Source organism: Mesoplodon densirostris, chromosome 5 (assembly GCF_025265405.1).
Source record: "Mesoplodon densirostris isolate mMesDen1 chromosome 5, mMesDen1 primary haplotype, whole genome shotgun sequence".
In the NCBI taxonomy this organism is placed as follows: Eukaryota; Metazoa; Chordata; class Mammalia; order Artiodactyla; family Ziphiidae; genus Mesoplodon; species Mesoplodon densirostris.
In genome coordinates this window covers 40,609,617-40,628,256 of record NC_082665.1, presented here as the reverse complement: position 1 = coordinate 40,628,256, position 18,640 = coordinate 40,609,617, and the positions used below count along the sequence as shown (strand labels likewise).

Genomic DNA, 18,640 nt, shown 5'->3' with positions numbered 1-18,640 from the left:
TGAGAAAGCAACAAAAATGTAAGTTTAACTCTACTGAGGCTATTATGAAATTGCAGCACAGCATCAGTCACATTTTAAGGGTGTCGTCCCAGGTAGCAATCCATCCCTCATTGTCTACAAATGCCTGAATGCTTCCAGTGCAACCCAATCCATTCACAAATGTGGACACAGGGAACCATGTTGTGCTTCTGGAACACAACAAAAGCCATGGCCAATCAGAATGTTTCTCTCATAAATGTAGACTGAGAAATGGCAAAATAATCTCTTTGGTTAAGAGCTTAAGGTGTGATCTGGAGATCTGTGAGGTGGCCATAGATGGACTCAACATAGGTTGTGTTGTAGAGAGTTAAAAAGTGAGAGACACAGAGTAAAGGAGATAGGAGAGTCAGAGAGATGTGGCAGATGGCTTTCATTTCCTATTCAGTCCCTCCCTATGGCCTGACCTCTGTGAGTTCCAAGAATCCTCTGTATCACCTAATAATAAACAATTATTTTTTGCTCAACTTGTTCCTGGTATTTGAAACCAAATCATAACAGAACAAATTGTTTGGAAAAGAAACTTGGAAGACAAGCCACAAACTGGGAAAAAATATTTGCAAAAGACATATCTGATAATGGGTTGTTATCCAAAATATACAAAGAACCCTTAAAATTCAACAATAAGGACAAAGAGCAACCCAATTTAAAAATGGACAAACGATCTGAACACTTTACTGAAGAAGATATACAGATGGCAAATAAATATGAAAAGATGCTCAACATCATATGCCATCAGGGAATAGTAAATTAAGAAAGCAGTGAAATACTACTGCATACCTACTAGAATGATCACAATCCAAAATACTGACAACACTAAATGCTGAGGAGGATGTGGAGCAACATGAACTCTCTTTCACTGCTGGTGAGAATACAAAATGGTACAGCCACTTTGGAAAACAGTTTGTCAGTTTCTTACAAAACTTAACATATTCTTACTATACAATCCAGCAATCTTGCTCCTGGTATTTATCCTAAAAAGCTGAAAATTTATGTCCACACAAAATCTTGCATATAGGTGTATACCCCAGCCTTATTCAAAATTGCCAAAACTTGGAAGTAACAAGATGTCCTTCAGTAGGTGAATGGATGAACTGTGGCACATCCAAACAATGCAATATTATTCAGAGCTAAAAAGAAAGGAGCTACCAAACCCTAAAAAGATCTGGGGGAAACTTACATGCATATTACCAAGTGAAAGAAGCCAATGTGAAAAAGCTATATACTGTATGATTCCAACCACATGGCATTATGGAAAAGGCAAAAGTATAGAGACAGTCAAAAGATCAATGGTGCCAGGGGTTAGGAGGAAGGGGAGAATGAATAGGCAGAGTAAGGAGGATTTTTAGAGCAGTGAAACTATCCTGTATGATGCTACAATAGTTGATACAGGTCATTAAACATTTGTTCAAACTAGTTGAATACACAGGAGTGAACTCTAATGTAAACCGTGGACTTTGGATGATAATGATGTATTATTGCACTTTCATTAATTGTAACAAATGTATCACTCTGGTGCAGATGTGAGGTGGACCGTGCATGTGTGGGAGCAGAGTACATATAGGAATTCTTAGTACTTTCTGCTCCGTTTTGCTGTGAACCTAAAACTGCTCAAAAAAAAAAAAAAAGTCCTTCGTTTTTAAAGCAATTTAAGAATGTTTTCAAGAACTTTAAAAATATCATAAGTCAAACTCATAATCCCACTTCTAAGAACCCATCATAAGGAGGGATATTCAAAATAATCCTATAGATAATTTGTAAAAATGCATTGTGTAAAAAAAAAATTTTGGACAAAGAGTTAATTGCACTGTTATTTATAAAAGTGAAAAGCAAAAAGCAATACAAACCCCCAAGAATAAGTGGCTAAATTGTAATAGAGCTATATAGTTCAATACTATGCAAAAGCAAAACTGTGTACAAAAGCAGATTTAAAAATCTGATAAATTAATAATTTACAGTGCTAAGTAAAGATTATAATGGGAACATCTACTTCCTGGCTTTGCACAGTTTTAACTGTAACAGTCTGGTTTCCACTTCACAGCACAAATAGTTAAAATGTTTTAAACCATTATTAAGGAAATTATGTCTAAAATTGCAACTTTAGAATTTTAGATGGCAAATACTGGTGAAGTTCTTTGTTGCTGTTCCAGGCAAGTTTTACAGTGCTCCTCTTTATCATTTGGTTCATATACTTTACTGACATATTCCAATGACTCAAACTATAGCAAAATTATTAGGGGCAATTTTCAAGTACTATTCTCTCTAAATATCATTTAGTTTATTTTTAAAATTATTTGATGCCCTATAAACTTTTAATTTTCTTAGCAAATCTCTTTATAAAAAAATTCTCTTTATAAACACATCAAAAAATACTTTTTTGTATATGTGAAGTCTGAAAATTACAAGAATTCTGCAAAAGTAAAATAAATACGTTTGATTACCTGTAACCTTCTTCTCTCATTAGAGAAGACAAATGGAGCTTCAAAGAGAATTCAGAATGGAAAATATGTCATTTTTACAATAAATATTTTCAGGCAATATCTCATGATTTAGGCAACCTTATAACATCTTTTTCCTACAAAATATTAACTGGTTAATGACAAGCGTTCAAATTTCAAGTTTTTGAAAGTGTATTCTCATCAATATCAACATTAAATTTAGCACAAAGCAACCAATTCCAAGATAAATATTCCATAATATAAAATTTCAAAAATATCTAATGGAGCATAAGTCCTTGCTTATGTCAGTAATATCTATGCCTGTCAGGTTACTTCTGGTCCCTATATTATCCCTAGTATACATAATAAAGACAGTATTTCATTCATTCATTTATATGTAGAAATCATGATCCTTGTGAAATCATTATACTGACAATTATCTTTGAATCAATTGTTTATAGTATATTATTTTTTTCATAGTCTTATAATGTCAATATATTTTGTGTGGAAAGTTTGCACCCAGTGCAGGTTCTGGAGCGGAATGGCAAAGATCACAGGCTCTGGCACAATCAAGGTTAGTGACAATGGTACACATCTCACAAAGATGTGACATTTGCTGACATAACTGTAGAAAGTGACTAGAATAGTGTTGACATCTAGTAAGAGCTCACTAAGTGTATGTTCTTGTTGAATAAATTGAAACCAAGGGAGAGATACTATCACTAATGTTCATCTTCTCTACAAATTACTACAATTTTATTTAATATTTTATCATTTTCTATTTGTGATATAGTAAAAATTCAATTGTTTTTATAGTTTTTCGAATTATATTGAGTGTGAATCACTAGTTGGCAATATATTCATTCTCACATTTAGTCTTTTATGCTTCTTTCAATTTAAACTTAAAAATTCTGCTTCTTAAAATTATGTAGCGTGTACTTCTCTTGTTTTGTTATTTTTCAGATTTAATGAGGTTATAAAAAAAGAAAAATCTCATATGTATAAATTTATCATTTTGTTAGTAGCAAAAACACACCTAGTATTTTTCAATTCATTGTAGTGTTATTTCTTTGAGGGACACTTTTTTTTTTTTTAAGTTCTTGATTCCTTTCTAAAAGACCTGAATTACTGAAGTTGTCAAATAAAGTTTCATATTTCTCCTTTGCCTTCAGTCTGTACCCAAGAACAAGCTTCCCCTCTTGAGCATGGATTATGTTTGGGTAAGAAGGAAGACTGTCCAGATTGATGAAGCAATACCCCTGGGAAAAGACGATTAACATGTATAAAGGGATTTCCCTGCAGTATAAATACCAGCACGCGCCCTCCTGGTGCTCAGAGCCTCCCTGATGTATATATGCAGGTAGTGAGATTTGAAACAGCCCTTTGAGATGGTGATATAATAAAACTCTGACTTGAGGAGCAGCACTTCTCCTCATTTTTCTACTCTTTTGTGGGAATGAGTTGCCAACCTTTTACTTCGGCTGATACCTTTATACCTCTGAATTCTGAGTCTTCTGCAACTCTGCCTCTGATAATGCATCACAGTGCTGCCGAGTGCCTACCAGTCTCCAACCATGCCACCAACGTGATGTCCACAGGTACTGACTCCAATAACCGTCTACGTGTGCCTGGGCCTAACATGTCAGGGTGGATGCTTTGAATCTTGTTAGTTTAGAATCTCATTGCTTCTTTTATTTTCATTGGTGTTAAGTTAAATATTCAGGATATTGAAGAGGTCAAAATGCCTAAGAAAAATTTCAAGAAATATTAGTAAGTGTAGTAATTTCTATTGTTGTTGGTTTTATTATAAAAGAGATCTATTTTCTATATAAGTAAACAGTGAGTCTGAGATTTATTTGGTTCTTAGATTACATTTACTACCATGTCTAAAAACAGTCATACACCTCACAGTGAACACAACTGAATGATTCCCAATACCAACAACAATGGGTTTCAAAGAATAAAATAATTAAGTGTTTAAATACACTTACATTTTTAGCATAATTAAAAACTCAGAAATCAAATCTAGAGGCAGTATAATATTTAGACCCCATGGACTGAGTTGAATTTTCTCAAAATTGAATCCTGAAGAGACTTCAAAGTTTTTATATTTTCTTATATAACTTTCTTAAATGAAAATTAAACTTTAGAATTCAAATATATTGTCTCAAACACAACCAAGCAAATAAGTATATTTTGTTAATGTGTCCATTTTTTATGCAGTAACAAAGTGTTTTGAAGTTGATTTATAAACAGTCTTGAGTTGAGTAAATGTCTTCTGTTTAACAGCACTTTCCACTTGTTTTAAAAGCAATCTAAATATGAACTAAATATTATACATTTAAAAATCAAAATTTGAGTTGATACATTTAGATGCTGATTTAAAGTATTTTAACCTTATCTTTTGTTATAATTAAGCAGTTTTCAAACTTATACGTAAGTTTGGCATTAATCTTCGGCTGAATTTTAAAGTATCTAGAGATCATATATTTAGACTTTGGGAAAATTATTAATGTAGTGATTATTTATCTACTAAGCATTCTCAGAATTTAATTTAAAATGTACTAATGAAAATATCCTCAAACATATTTTTTGGAAAATGTAATAAAGTATTTTTATCAAAGAGGTGTGGTATAAATAAATTTAAACAATTATCACATAGCTAATTGTATATTTTACATAATAGGCATTTATATAGGTTGGTGATGAGAAGGATAATGCATTGTATGCTTAATCTACTGTGTGTGGATAGTATTTGGCTAGAATAAAAGTAAAATTTGGAATTGAGGTTAAAATTAAGCAAGTTTAGGTCAAAACCCTATTTATTTATTTAAAAATAAGTAAATAATGTATAAATAAATAATTTATAACTAATGTATAAATATTATTTATAACTAATTTATAAATAATTATAAATAATAATGTATAAATAAATAATTTAAAAATAAATAAATAGTGTATTTATTAAGTTAGCCTACCCTTTTACACTACTTCCTCAAATCAGAAAAACAAAAGGTATTTAAACCTTGGAAGTAAAAAAATTCATAATCAGTAAAAGTGACCTAACGTGTTTTAAATAACAATCACATTGATTTTTATAATTTTTCCATCAAATTGTAATCATATACATCTAATTGTCTAAGTAAGGAATTAAAAATAGTAATTATAATGAGAAGAGCACTTAGATATTGAATGCGTTTCATGTTTATTTGTTTAATTTTGGAATGCATAGTGATCATTATAAAGTAAAATGACTTCAGTTCTCTCTCTGTGTCAGTTGTAAAATGAAAATTTATGCAGATATTTTAAAATATTAAAAATTGAGTTATAGTTAGGGAAAATATGTTTTACTTTCTGAAGAAATTTTGTCTTTAATCGGTAGACTATATATTTTCAAAGGATTCTAAATTTATTCTTTATAATATCTCATATTATTCAAGAAGATACAATTTTATTTATGAAAATCCACCACTACATTCAGGATATCATGAAAAAAAAGCGAAAATAAAATACATAAGAAAACATTGGCTAGTGATTTTATTGTCAGTAGTCCATTGTTATTCATGTTTAAAGCTTGATAAAAGTTTAGTAATTCAAATTTATAATACTTTCAACATACACATTAATTCAATGAAACCTATAACTATTTATAAATGAGGTTAAGTTTATATGCTAGGTTCAACCTTTATAAACCTCAAGTTATGCAACAACCAACGAACTTATTTTTTGACCAGCTTCATCATTAGAATTGTTGAATTAATTGTGAACATGAAGAAAACCTACAACCTCATGGTTTCAACACCAGCCTAAATACATCGTACATTGTCACAGGCTTTTCATAAGCCTGTGAACTTAGTGGGGTTTTTATAATTATATCCAGTAAAAGGCTAGTGGCTCTGCCATTTCCTCTATGATAGAAAAAAATTGTTAGGTGAATAAGCAGAAGTAAAGACTGATCAGGTGTTGATTTCTGTATTCATTGTTCCAGAAAAAGACCACTGTATTATACTATGTTATACAAGAATTTTAAGAAACTATCCTCTCGTCAGTTCTTTGCAATGTCTATATTGGGTGGAACCTGCGAGAATTCGGCTACTTCCAATTAGCCAAGTTTCAAACTGGTCAATCACCCCAACACAGAGCACAGGATATAATTAATGAAGGCTCTAGTCCACTTTGATGATTCATGATCTCATTATTTGAGACAAATTTCAACCCCTAGTTTTAACCTACTCTTCAGAGAACCGCCCCCAAATGAGAACAAATTATTGGCATATAACTTTAAGAATAGCTTAAACGTGTACTTTTGAAATGAAACGAATGTGTCTTGAATCCTCGTACATTTTCTTACCAGTCCCGTCTATTTTGTCTTTGATCCAAACTCCTAAATGTTTGTGCACATATTTCTTGGTGACAACATTGGGAAACACAGCAACAGGACTTCATTATTCTGTTCCTTCCTGTCATTATGGAAACCAGTCATCGACCTATGGAGTGATGACAGGTAAGAAAAATTGTCTTTACATATAAGCTTGAGTCTGGGGACACTTGGATGGATTTCCTGGGTCTGAGGGAATCTTGACCAGAGTATATCATGAATTTCAGATCTCTTAACCTTGGAAATGCTGGTAAAACCACCACGTATTGAAATGTTCTCTGATCTGTGATGTCTTCAGAGACCATAATAGTTATACCTGATTGCCCCTATTCTACACAGCTCTGAACTACTATGCTTCTTAACTCTTGTGTTTGCTTTGTATGATTTTTATTTTAATTTTCTACTGCCAAACTGCTCATGGTCACTTGTTCATGCCATTAGTGGGCTTGCCTACAGTAATAATAAGGTAGCCACTAGACTTATGTGTCTATTTAAATTTAGATGTAAATTAACTAAAATAAGGTCAAATTTAAAATTCAGTTCCTCAGTTGCACTAGCCATATTTCAAGTGCTCAGTAATCTTATATGCCTACCAAAGCAGATAGACCAACTTATAGAGCATCCTCCTCATCACAATGTTTTTTCTGGCCATTTGGTCCATAAAGATAAATAAGACATTGAAGGCTAAGAGTGATTTGCAGCTGCTTTAGCAATAGTTGAGAATTTGGCAGCCCTGTCTGAGATGCTTCTGAGTCTTAGATGAGATTGAAATAGTTGAAGTTACATATCTTTTTTCCCTTTGGATAAGTAAAGCATCACTAGATCAAGATAAACTACTTGTTTATTGACACTTGCATGAAGATATTGATAGCACATTTCTTAAGGAAAAGAAAATGACCTAAGAGATCCACTCGTTACAAAATTTATGACTTAATTTTAGGATATGGCTATAAAAACAATTTTGCTGGGCACAGAAGTTTTTTGGGTATCCCGTAATCTTTTATATTTATTTATTTATATTTATTTCTGCAGCAGGGAGAGAAATACTGTGGGTAACAATAAACTACCAAGCATCTATGGGAGAATGTGAGTGTGTGTGTGTGTGTGTGTGTGTGTGTGTGTGTGCACGCTTGTGTGATATTGAGAAACTCTGGATAGAGAAATCACATATTAGGGAAATCTTTTCTTGTGTTTTGTTATCCACAGTAGGTAATAAAAAATCAAATATGGATTTATGCTTATACATTTGAAATAAAATTGAACAAAGAATTTAGTTCACCAACCTTTCATTTCTCAGAATTTCTCAGTTTAAGACTCAATAAAACATTAAAACTTTAAAATAAAATATTCCAGGACAAATTAGCTTCTTTTTACCTTCTATTAGGCAGCATTCTGAATAAACTAGTATCCTCACCTTTATATAAATTGAAAACTGATGTTCTTAATGGTTACCTGTAAATCCTAATGTCTCTCTTTAATAAGTAAGAACTAAAGAAAGCCATATTTTTCTTCCTCTCTGAAAACAGATCATTTATGATTCATATACGTAGTAGTTAATCAGTATTCATGGTTAATGAGAACAGCTCTCGATGATGAACTACTTTCATTTTAAAATAGAATAATGTGCATTTAGCCACTAGAGGTGCAGGCAGAATGCTTTCTGTGGCCTCCACCACATTTTGATTATGGAGACTGGAAATAACAAGCTCATGGCCACGTGCTGCCCTTTCTTGGAGGAAAAAGACCTCTCTCTTCCTTCACAGTAAGTTCCAGGAGCCCCGGTACAACTATAGGCTCCGTCTATACCCAGCAAGTGGCAGGAATGAATTGAGGTTGGCACAAAGATAAAACCAGCCACAGACCAAATACTTTTTGATGGTTTTTGCTACCACCTCCCTCTCACCAGATCTAGGCCAGTGTCTGTGGGGTTCACAGCTGGCCTGAGAAATCTAACACCCTTCCAATTTCCAGGATTGGAGAGAACAGGCCCAAGTTCACACTGAGAGTCCACAGGCAGCTCAGATTGTGCTGGTACAAGTTTCCTTGGCAGTCTCAGCAAACTCTCTTCCTCATTAAAAGTTAAAAAGGAGAGGCCCCTGGAAAAGCCCTTTAAAATGATTCAAAGCCTGGGTTGGTGACAATCACAAGAAAAATTGCCCTAAGATTTGGAGGTATTGTTGTAGTCTTAAACCAAAATTAAATATATTTGTCACTGAAAGAAAAATTCACCATAGCAAGCATAGAGATTATATTTGAATTTTTTTTTGAGAGGGATATCATTAAAATATGGTGTGCTTTATAATTTGTTACAGTGTCACTATTTTGACATATATTTGGTAATTAGCCTTTGCATCATGGCCGATTAAATCTCAGAGAATCTGAACCTTCCTGCTGTCATCCCCAGAGAAGCTACACAAATTGAGTTGTAAAACACAAGAACTCAGAAGTATTCAGGAATTCAGAAAAGGTATAAAAAACACAAGAGAAACCTGGCAATGTCATTTGAATTTTCTGAGAAGTCTCAAGGCGTTCATCAAATCAGCTGCTTCCACACAATCCACAGAAGCGTTTAATCATCAACAACAAAGACAGATTCATTGTCACATACTCCATATAAAAGTGAAGCTGCAGAAAGAACAATATTTCAAAGGCTGTGAAATTGCTTTCTTTGAATATGGTTATTTTGTCACTATACTCTGATGCTTACATTTAGTTTGAGCATTTCATTAAATTAATAACCCATTGGAAGACAAGAGCTATAGCTAATATTTTGTTAAGGTTGGTAGAGAGGACTCTAATCATCAGATGAATCCACTGTGCTTCATAGTCCAGGTGTGGGCATACCAAAGAGAATGACTGATAGGATGAAATGAATTAGTCACACCAGGAACTAATTACAAACCTTGTTCAAGTCAGCATCTCCAAGTGTCAGTCTCTTCGTATCCAAGTTGCAGTGGGTACCACAGGTCTATCAGAGTTGAGTTGTGGCAACTTTGTACCAACTCAACCTGGCTTTCTCGATCTTCTCTTCAGATATATCCTCAGTTATATCTTCTTCTGTCTCTTTTCTCCTGAGAACTTAGATAATTCAACAGCCTACAGTATAGATAATAGGAAACAGGGAATTATAAATGCTATTCAAAAATCTCTTCTGGAAAAACACAAAATAAAATAACAACAAAAAGCCTTCAAAACTCTGATTCCTGGGTATCTGACATTGTGTCTCTTCTTCAGTTTCTAAAGCTGGGTCAAAGTTAGAAAACAAGCTTAATGAGCTGTGTACTTTGTCCACTGTCCTGTGGAGACTGGGCAAATCACCTACATGGTAATGATTGCTAAATCCAGCAAAGTTATGACATAATGGCCACCCAAGTTGTGCTATAAGAGTCCTTGCTTAAAAATTAATTTTATCAGGAAAGCAAAATAGCTGATATTGGAGAATTAATCAAGAAGATGGATGTTGTTTTCTTATGAGAAGTGGAAAATAAGAGAAAAGATTAGTAGGGCTGCAAGTGCCCTTTCCCTGGGCTAAGGCAAAGGGTAACAGAAATCTGTTTGACAGTGACATAGAGAAAGAGTCTACTTTGGAGCCCACCTCTTCATTCTTAAGTTGTCTTTTTTTTTTTCTGTTTCATTTTTTTCTTTTATTTAGTCTTAATTTTCCCTAACTTATTCTGGTTGTGTTGACAATAAGGGAAGGAGTAATTCTGACCGTCTTTTGCCTCTGGATCATGAAAGGACTTTCAGTAGCACTGACACTATGTATTTTCCCTAAATTTTGTAGCCTCTGTCTCAACTACACAACTCGGTGATTGTAAAGCAGACACAGGCAATATTTAAACAAACAGGCATGGCTATGCTCCAAGTCAACCTAATTTATAAAACCAGGAAGAGGACCCTGTTGTACATGAATAGGATGTACAAATGCACAAAAGAGAAAAAAAATCAATTCAAATTTATGATTTGTTTCACGTTGTCAAGCAGGAGGACAAAAAGAAATGGAGATATTCAAATGCACTTTGCTGTGCATGTCTACAGCAAGGTGGGAGTATTTTACTGTGTCCCTCTGCTTCCCCTGTTTGTTCTTTTAAAGCTTCATAACCTCAGAGATGTCAGTTAACATCTGGCTGAGTCACATGATTCAGAAGAGCCCCCTGCCCTGTATCACAGAACCTTGAGCCATGTCCCCGCAAGGCAAGACCATGGCCTCCCCATCACCTGCTTTAAAAGACTCACCTCTATTCCTCTCCCTCCTCTGCCACCCAGAAGTACATGCAGAGCAGTTCAGAAAGGCTGTGGTGGATTAATCTGCAGTGTGAAGATACATCTTGGGCTGTAAAGAATGTACAAACATTTCCAACCTATTTAGGTGTGAGCTTGTTCTAGGCTTATAGACAATTTTGCTTTAGCAATGTTTTGGAAATTGTTCATGAAACTTCTGCTGCACACGACTCAGTCCATCTTATTCTCCTCCTCCCCAACCTGACTTTTCAATAATCCAGGCTTTAGAAAAAAAAATTAAATATCTTGTCATGTATACCGTACCAATCACTCCCCATTTTCCGCCAAATATAGGATCATATGACAGAAACCACAGGTTGTTTGGCTGTGCTTGTGACTGTCATGAATTTCTGTTTAAGGTTAGTTCCAGGAAAACCGTGTCCTTGCAGATAATTGTGGATATTTTCACTTAACGGAAAATAAAAACTTGTCACACTTAGTGCTTTCCTTTTTCCTCTGGATGCCAGACTTTTGAACATGATATTTTCTGTGTACTTTTTATGGACTCATGTTCAAATTTATTTGCTAAATGTGCATTTCTCCAGAGTATTTATAATGTATGAATTAGCTTTAAAATTTTCCAGAAATAGAGATGGCACACTTCCAATATTTCATTAAATAAATATAATACTTTTGTCTGAAAGCGTTTGTTTAATGTAGCCAAATATGTTTAAGATGCAGAAATCTTTAAAGTCACTTGATTTCCCTGAGTACAGACTACCTGAAAAATGAACTGATTATTTTGATGTGGTTTACTGCAATGTTCATTGGACTTCTAGTTTCAACTGTGTAGTGAATTCATCATAGCACCCATGGAGAGTTATTTAATTTGTTTTTATTCAAATTTTAAATTGTGGGTAAAAAATACATATCTTTTCTACTTCATTTGTTTATATAAGTATAAGAAGATGACAAATGTAAAATGAACACAGCACGGAGATTTGTAGCAGCACAACTATTATCAGCAAGAAAAATTGAAAAGAGTGATCAAGATTGCTAACAAATTCAGACCTTTCTGCATCTCATGTAAACGATATGCAACAAATTACTTATGTGAAATAAAAATAATTTGACATAGATTACATGAGTTATCCAAAGTGCCTTAAAATACATTAAATATGCAAAATAAAACAGCAGCCTGATTTGTCTCTGTTTTGACTGTTTCTCAGAGTATTTCATCATTAAGTGTATTAAGTGGCATTTGCTCTTTCTGAATGATGAAAGAAGTGAAGATTTTTTCATATGTGTAAGATTCAACTCTGAAAGCAAAAGAAAAGTCTTGAGATAAATATTAAGTAAATGTTAAAATAAAAGTGGTCATTTTTCTTTTTTATATATTAGTCCTTTCTTTTAGTTCAACTAACAGAAACCTAAAACTAATAGAAAGCTAAAAATGAACCCCAAAGGTAAAAAACATTAACAAATTGAGTTATGTAATAAATTAAAAATTGATATTAAGAAAAAATAAAACTGGATAATTTTGAGTTTTAGAAGTAACATTAATTGTTCTAGACAGGAATATTTTCTTTTGTATATTTTTTACATCTGTGAAACGGCTAAATTTATTTTATGCTATTTTGTTTAATTTCTCAATCGTATGTGTATTTTGCTTCAGAAAAGTAATATAGTCTACTGGATAGGGGTACACTATATAATTACATATTCTCATGTAAATAATATAAGCCAACAATTTGCTGACTTACACTATTCTTTGCTCATTATGTGTTGATATATTAATGTAAGCTTTATATATTCTGGCAAAATACACTATTACTCATGTCTGACTTGTGAATGTATTTATAGAGAAATTATAGGTAGCATAAACTCGTATTTTTTCAGTAAGCTTCTAAGAATGATTACTGCAGGTATCCTGTAGTCATTTATTTTTAGTTTAAATACTTATTTGTACTCATAAGAAAGATTATTCATTATTGCATATTTTATTTACATCAAAATGTCTTGGTTATACAGGTATCATTTAATATAAATTTAAGTTAAATCTCTATGAATAAAAATGTAAAGTACTGATGAAGAAAACAGAAATAAAATGTGTGGGAGTTTGGCTTATACCATCCTCTAACCCACGCTCCACAACTGAGGCAGATTCTTCTTTCCAAATGAAGAATGAAACCTAGAAGCAATTAAAAAATTAAATCTTTTAGTTTTCTGTGATTTATTTAACTCACTAAATGGATTCAATGCTTCATCATTTATGGGTGATTACCTATCATATCTAGAACTGAACCCTTCCTTGCCACTTACTTTTGCCTCCTAAATAATTGTCAAGAAGTGATTCCATTATATTTTATACTTTTCAAGAACTCTTGTTGCTGACTTTTTAATAGAACTTTAAAAATTACTTTTTGTTAATGTCTATCGCATGTTAACGTCGAATCTATTTAAACATATTAATGTATTTTGTGTTCTCATAATTTTCTTTTTACCTGCCTTTACTAAATTCAGCATTTACTAAAAAATCAGTGGGGTTTCTTAACAATGTAAAATCAATTTTTTCAATCCTACGAAAACTTCCCAGCATAGCCCTTAACCACGTGCCTTGATTATAACAAACATCATAGATTATTTGTTCAATGAATTAACAGAGATGAATATGTACATTCTGGTTAAAGTTGAACCTCAGATTCCCAGGAATAGATGTCTTTTAAGAGAAAAAAATGATGGAAAACTCACACTTCTGTGAAATTTGCTTATTTCTATTTTAATTATTGGCAAGTCCCTGCTTCTTCCCTTTGGCTTTGCATTATCTTCGTTTTTGCTGCTCCCAGGAAGGTGGAAAATAAATCATCGCATTTATACTGTTACTCTTCTATTTCAAAGACTGAATGTCAGGTAACCTTTCAGAATTGAGACTGGCTGTCACAGAATAATCTTATGGGCCAAACTCTTGAATGTATAGAAATGGGGGATAATTACAAACGGTCCTTTCCTTTTCTTGCTGTTACAGGGAGCTTAGCCCCTTGTCTTTATAAGTTTCCCGACCACACCTTGAGTCATGGCTTTCCTCCCATGCACCAGCCTCTCCTGGCAGAGGACCTCACAGCCGCTGATTTCAAGCAGGAGCTCAGGCGGAAAAGCAAGTTGGCTGAAGAGCCAATAGACATGGATTCTCCAGAAATCCGAGAACTTGAAAAGTTTGCCAATGAATTTAAAGTGAGAAGAATTAAGCTAGGTATGTGCTTGTTATGAGCAGTGGGGCACACAACCTGCTCTGCAAATTCTTACTCTGTTACTCTTCAGTCTCTTACGCTCTGCTCAGAAGTCCAAGACAGTTCTCATTCTACATCTCTACTGTGGATGTAAGTTACTCAAATGATGACAAACCTACAAAAACCTTCATTTCCCTGTAAATTCTTAGTAGCCAAAATACATAGATTTCTAAATTAATGGTACTCTTTTTCAGAGGTAAGTTTTGAAGTGCCTTTTTTAACCTATATTTTATTTGAAGAGATACCTTTGTATGATTCAAAGGCTAAAAAGGTATAAGTGAAATATATCCCTTCTGCTTGTTTTTCCTGTTTATCAGTGTTGTGTGGCCTTCCAGAGATATTTTATGCATATACATACAAGCAGATACATATATTTCTTCATACAGATTTTTTTTCATTTAACTATTTGTTTTGGAGAGTTTTCAATATTAGTTTTTTAGAGAGCTTTCTGTAATGCATCTGCCAATTTCCATTTTATGAATATACTACCAGTCACCTGCTGATGGAATTTATATGGCCTTCAATCTTATGCTACTGAAAACAATACCACAATAATTAACTTCATAAATGTCATTTTGCACCTATATAAATACATGTGAAGGGAAAGTGTTAAAAGCAAAATTGCCTGATCAAAGAGTATGTGTGTTTGTAATATCGATAGATGTCAAATTGGTCTCTGTGGAAGTTGTACCAAATGTTACTACCACCATGGGTGTCTCTTTTGCCACCCTTCAGAATATGAGCTCCATGAAGGCAGGAGTTTTTTGTACTTTGTTTTTTGTTTATTTCTTTCTTTTTTGTTTTCTTCTTAGGGGCATATCCTCAGCACTTAGAACAGTGACTGGCACATAGAATAAAAAAATAGTTGTTGAAGGAAAAAGATGCTATTAAATCTTTTGGATCTTTGCAAATCAGATAGGTCAAAGTGGTGCCTCATGGTAGTTTCATTTTAAATTTCTCTTACTATGAGTGAAGAGTGAAAGATGTTCTTTCATGTGTTTGACAGTCATTTGTAATTCCTTTTCTGTGAACTGTCTGTTCTTAGCCTTTGCTCACTTTCTATCGAAAAGTGTTTTTAATGTAAATAACCGTAATAATTAACCTTGATTTTAATGCATGAAATGTATTTTTTAATAGATTGAAATGATGGTGCTAACTTTTGCATTTGTGAAATGAGCCACTGGTAATTTTTAATGATATTTATTGATGGGCATCGTATGTAATCATTTTCTGCATACAGGTATATAGCCTTAGGCCCTGAATTAATAAGTAGTAACTATTTGTCATAAACACAGCAGTAGGCATCTTTATGACATTCATTTTCAATTTGCTATTTATATTGCTGTGAATGTTTCAAATTTTATATTGATGCTTTATATCAACTTATATTCTAAAAATGTTTGAGGCAATCTATGAGAACTTTTTGCCTGGAGATAGAAGCATTACCAAATGATTTCATAAATATGCTTGGAGGTATACATAAAATATTGTGTGATCAAAGTCTCATAATAAACATGTTTTTAGGGAAAGTAAACACAATTCTTAGTTTTATCTTCAACATGTTGAATTTTTCACTCTTAAAGTTGAGATAAAAATATTTATGCTATTTCACCATGTATTTTATGCATTATATTTAATATACTATAGATTTTGAGTGTATATCATCATTTGTTTAATAAAAATGATTAAGAGAGAATTTTTAAATGTCTTCTAAAGTGTTTATGACACATCAAACCAATCTGGCTAAATATTATGAATGGCAGATGTTCCTACCTGAATTCTTTTGACTTCTAAAAAAGTAATTTATTAACTAGAAGGATTTTTTTTTGAAATACTGAACAATTCTACACTGAACCTTACTGTTATTCTAAGTTGCCAACAAATATATGGTTTAAAGTGGTAATTAATAGTTGACAAAGATACACAAAATTCTACAATGGATCAAAATGAATGTTTCTTGAAAATCTGAAGTTAATGGCCTTTGTTGTTTTTTCACAGGATACACCCAAACAAATGTTGGGGAAGCCCTGGCAGCTGTGCATGGCTCTGAATTCAGTCAAACAACTATCTGCCGATTTGAAAACCTGCAGCTCAGCTTCAAAAATGCATGCAAACTAAAAGCAATATTATCCAAATGGCTGGAGGAAGCCGAGCAAGTAGGAGGTACTAAAGTTGTTTCTGGAGACCCAGTGATGTTCTAACCTGAAAACAATGCCTTCCCTTGGTTGGATTAATGCTAAAGTGAGAGGCTTGAAATTTGGTTTCTGTTTGCTTTTTCTCTTTGACGTGAAAAATAAATATCTTGTTTCATCCCACTAAAAAAAGCAAGGCCAGGGCTTCCCTGGTGGCGCAGTGGTTGAGAGTCCGCCTGCCGATGCAGGGGGCACGGGTTCGTGCCCCGGTCCGGGAGGATCCCACATGCCGCGGAGCGGCTGGGCCCGTGAGCCATGGCCGCTGAGCCTGCGCATCCGGAGCCTGTGCTCTGCAACGGGAGAGGCCACAACAGTGAGAGGCCCGCCTAATGCAAAAATAAATACATAAATAAATATAAATAAATAAAAAAGCAAGGCCAGTGCGAGTGTAGAAATAAGTTTACTGAGAATGTAAATTGTGAGAGAATAAATGGCATAAGGAAAACTTCTAGACAATATGGCATAGGTGTGAAGTGGTAAAATGATTCTTTTTAACACATCCAGATTGTTTTGCCTCTGGGCTATATACGGTAGTAATTATACATGAGTCATTTTCATAACCTAGTATAAGTGTAGCCAGAGCATTTACACACACAAGCAATTGCTAGGTGAGCAATTTATTGTGATAAAATTATCTACTTATATTAATGTCAAGGCTGGATAAAGAGCAAGGTTTGAGAGCATTCAGAGCAAGTGTTCCAACTAAAAGTAGGGATATGATTTAAAAGACAATTGTTTTTGCTAAGTTAATATTTATTTCTGTGTTAACGTTTTAATCTAACGCTTGTAATCTAAAATGATGTAGACCACAAAACTTTAAAACAAAAATGTGTGGTAATTTTATTTTGCATTGTTTTATAAAGAAAATTTTGAATCCAAATCTGATAGTTAAAATAAAAAGACTTACTTTGTTTTTTGTAATTATTCATCTTTTCCCCATCACAGCTTTATACAATGAGAAAGTGGGTGCAAATGAAAGAAAAAGGAAACGGAGAACAACTATCAGGTATACTTTTGAAATAGAGTTACTGGAAAAGAAAAAGATATTTTACAAATGGAATGAGCATTTAAGCATAATATAGGTTCAATATAACATAAAAATGAATAGAGTCAATTGAGAAAATAAGATAGGTGAAATAGCATAACATTTAATAAATTACTCGTGAGATATAGCTGGAAATTTAAAATTTGATGGAAAAATATGTATTGTTTGATCCAAGAACAGTTTTACTCTGCAAGTTTTGGATAAAACAGAAACTGGACAATCCCTTCTAAATAGAGTGACCGTTTCTATTGTCCTTTTAGACATAATTCTTGCTCTGGCAGTATGGTATCTATGTTATTACAAATAACAAAACTAGTCACCAGTATTTTAGCTGCTTAAAGTTCAAGGTAGCTCCTTGCATTTCAAGCCAGAAAGATTGTTCATTGATCTTTTTGTAATTTCCATCAGGCTCACAGAGGAATTGCTAAAATACAGTTTTTGTTTTAGTGGGTTAGTTTACACAAAACATTTCATTTATTGTAAATAAATGATTTCTGGAGGACATTTAGAAATGCCTACAGAATTATTTCCTTCTCAGTAAGTCAGTGCCCTCTTGTGGCACAAAGTGGGATAAACACAATGTCTGGGTTCCCCTACTTATTTCTTCCTGTGACTCTGGTATAGGTAGCCAACGTAAGACTAGCAAGCATCCAAATGTTCAACAAACTGCACATTTATCTTTGTTGAAGAGCTTTGAAGGTGTTTTCGGAGTCTTTAAATTTCCTTTTTATGTTAATATTTAGGAAATTCAACCTAACAATTTTGATCTGCCAAAAACATCCCTAAAAATATCCTATCTCCCTTTCTCTCCTGTCAACTCCCCACCTCCCAGTATTGCTGCTAAAGACGCTCTGGAGAGACATTTTGGAGAACAGAATAAACCTTCCTCTCAAGAGATCTTGCGGATGGCTGAAGAACTGAACCTGGAGAAAGAAGTAGTGAGGGTTTGGTTTTGCAACCGAAGGCAGAGAGAAAAACGGGTGAAAACAAGTCTGAATCAGAGTTTATTTACTATTTCTAAGGAGCATCTTGAATGCAGATAA

At 33.5% G+C, this 18,640-nt stretch overlaps 1 protein-coding gene across 2 annotated transcripts; it reads left to right on the top strand.

Annotated features, from left to right (window-relative positions):
* Window positions 1–3,930: 3,930 nt before the first annotated feature.
* Window positions 3,931–18,640, top strand: POU1F1 (POU class 1 homeobox 1). 2 transcript variants are annotated; one of them, XM_060099803.1, is made up of 6 exons: window positions 3,931–4,072; window positions 6,907–6,978; window positions 14,099–14,323; window positions 16,359–16,523; window positions 17,498–17,558; window positions 18,430–18,640. In XM_060099803.1, the coding sequence occupies exons 1-6, from the start codon at window positions 3,931–3,933 to the stop codon at window positions 18,638–18,640; spliced, it is 876 nt and encodes a 291-aa protein (XP_059955786.1). The 2 variants fall into 2 exon arrangements, with proteins under 2 accessions (XP_059955786.1, XP_059955785.1); XM_060099802.1 differs by having other exon boundaries at window positions 6,829–6,978.

Bases quoted from the DNA above. Each gene is read 5' to 3' on its own strand.
- POU1F1 (XM_060099802.1), top strand. From the start codon at position 3,931: ATGAGTTGCCAACCTTTTACTTCGGCTGATACCTTTATACCTCTGAAT. The intron at 4,073-6,828 runs GTACTGACTCCA...TTTTCTTACCAG, and splicing joins CACCAACGTGATGTCCACAG to TCCCGTCTATTTTGTCTTTG. The intron at 16,524-17,497 runs GTACTAAAGTTG...TCCCCATCACAG, and splicing joins GGAAGCCGAGCAAGTAGGAG to CTTTATACAATGAGAAAGTG.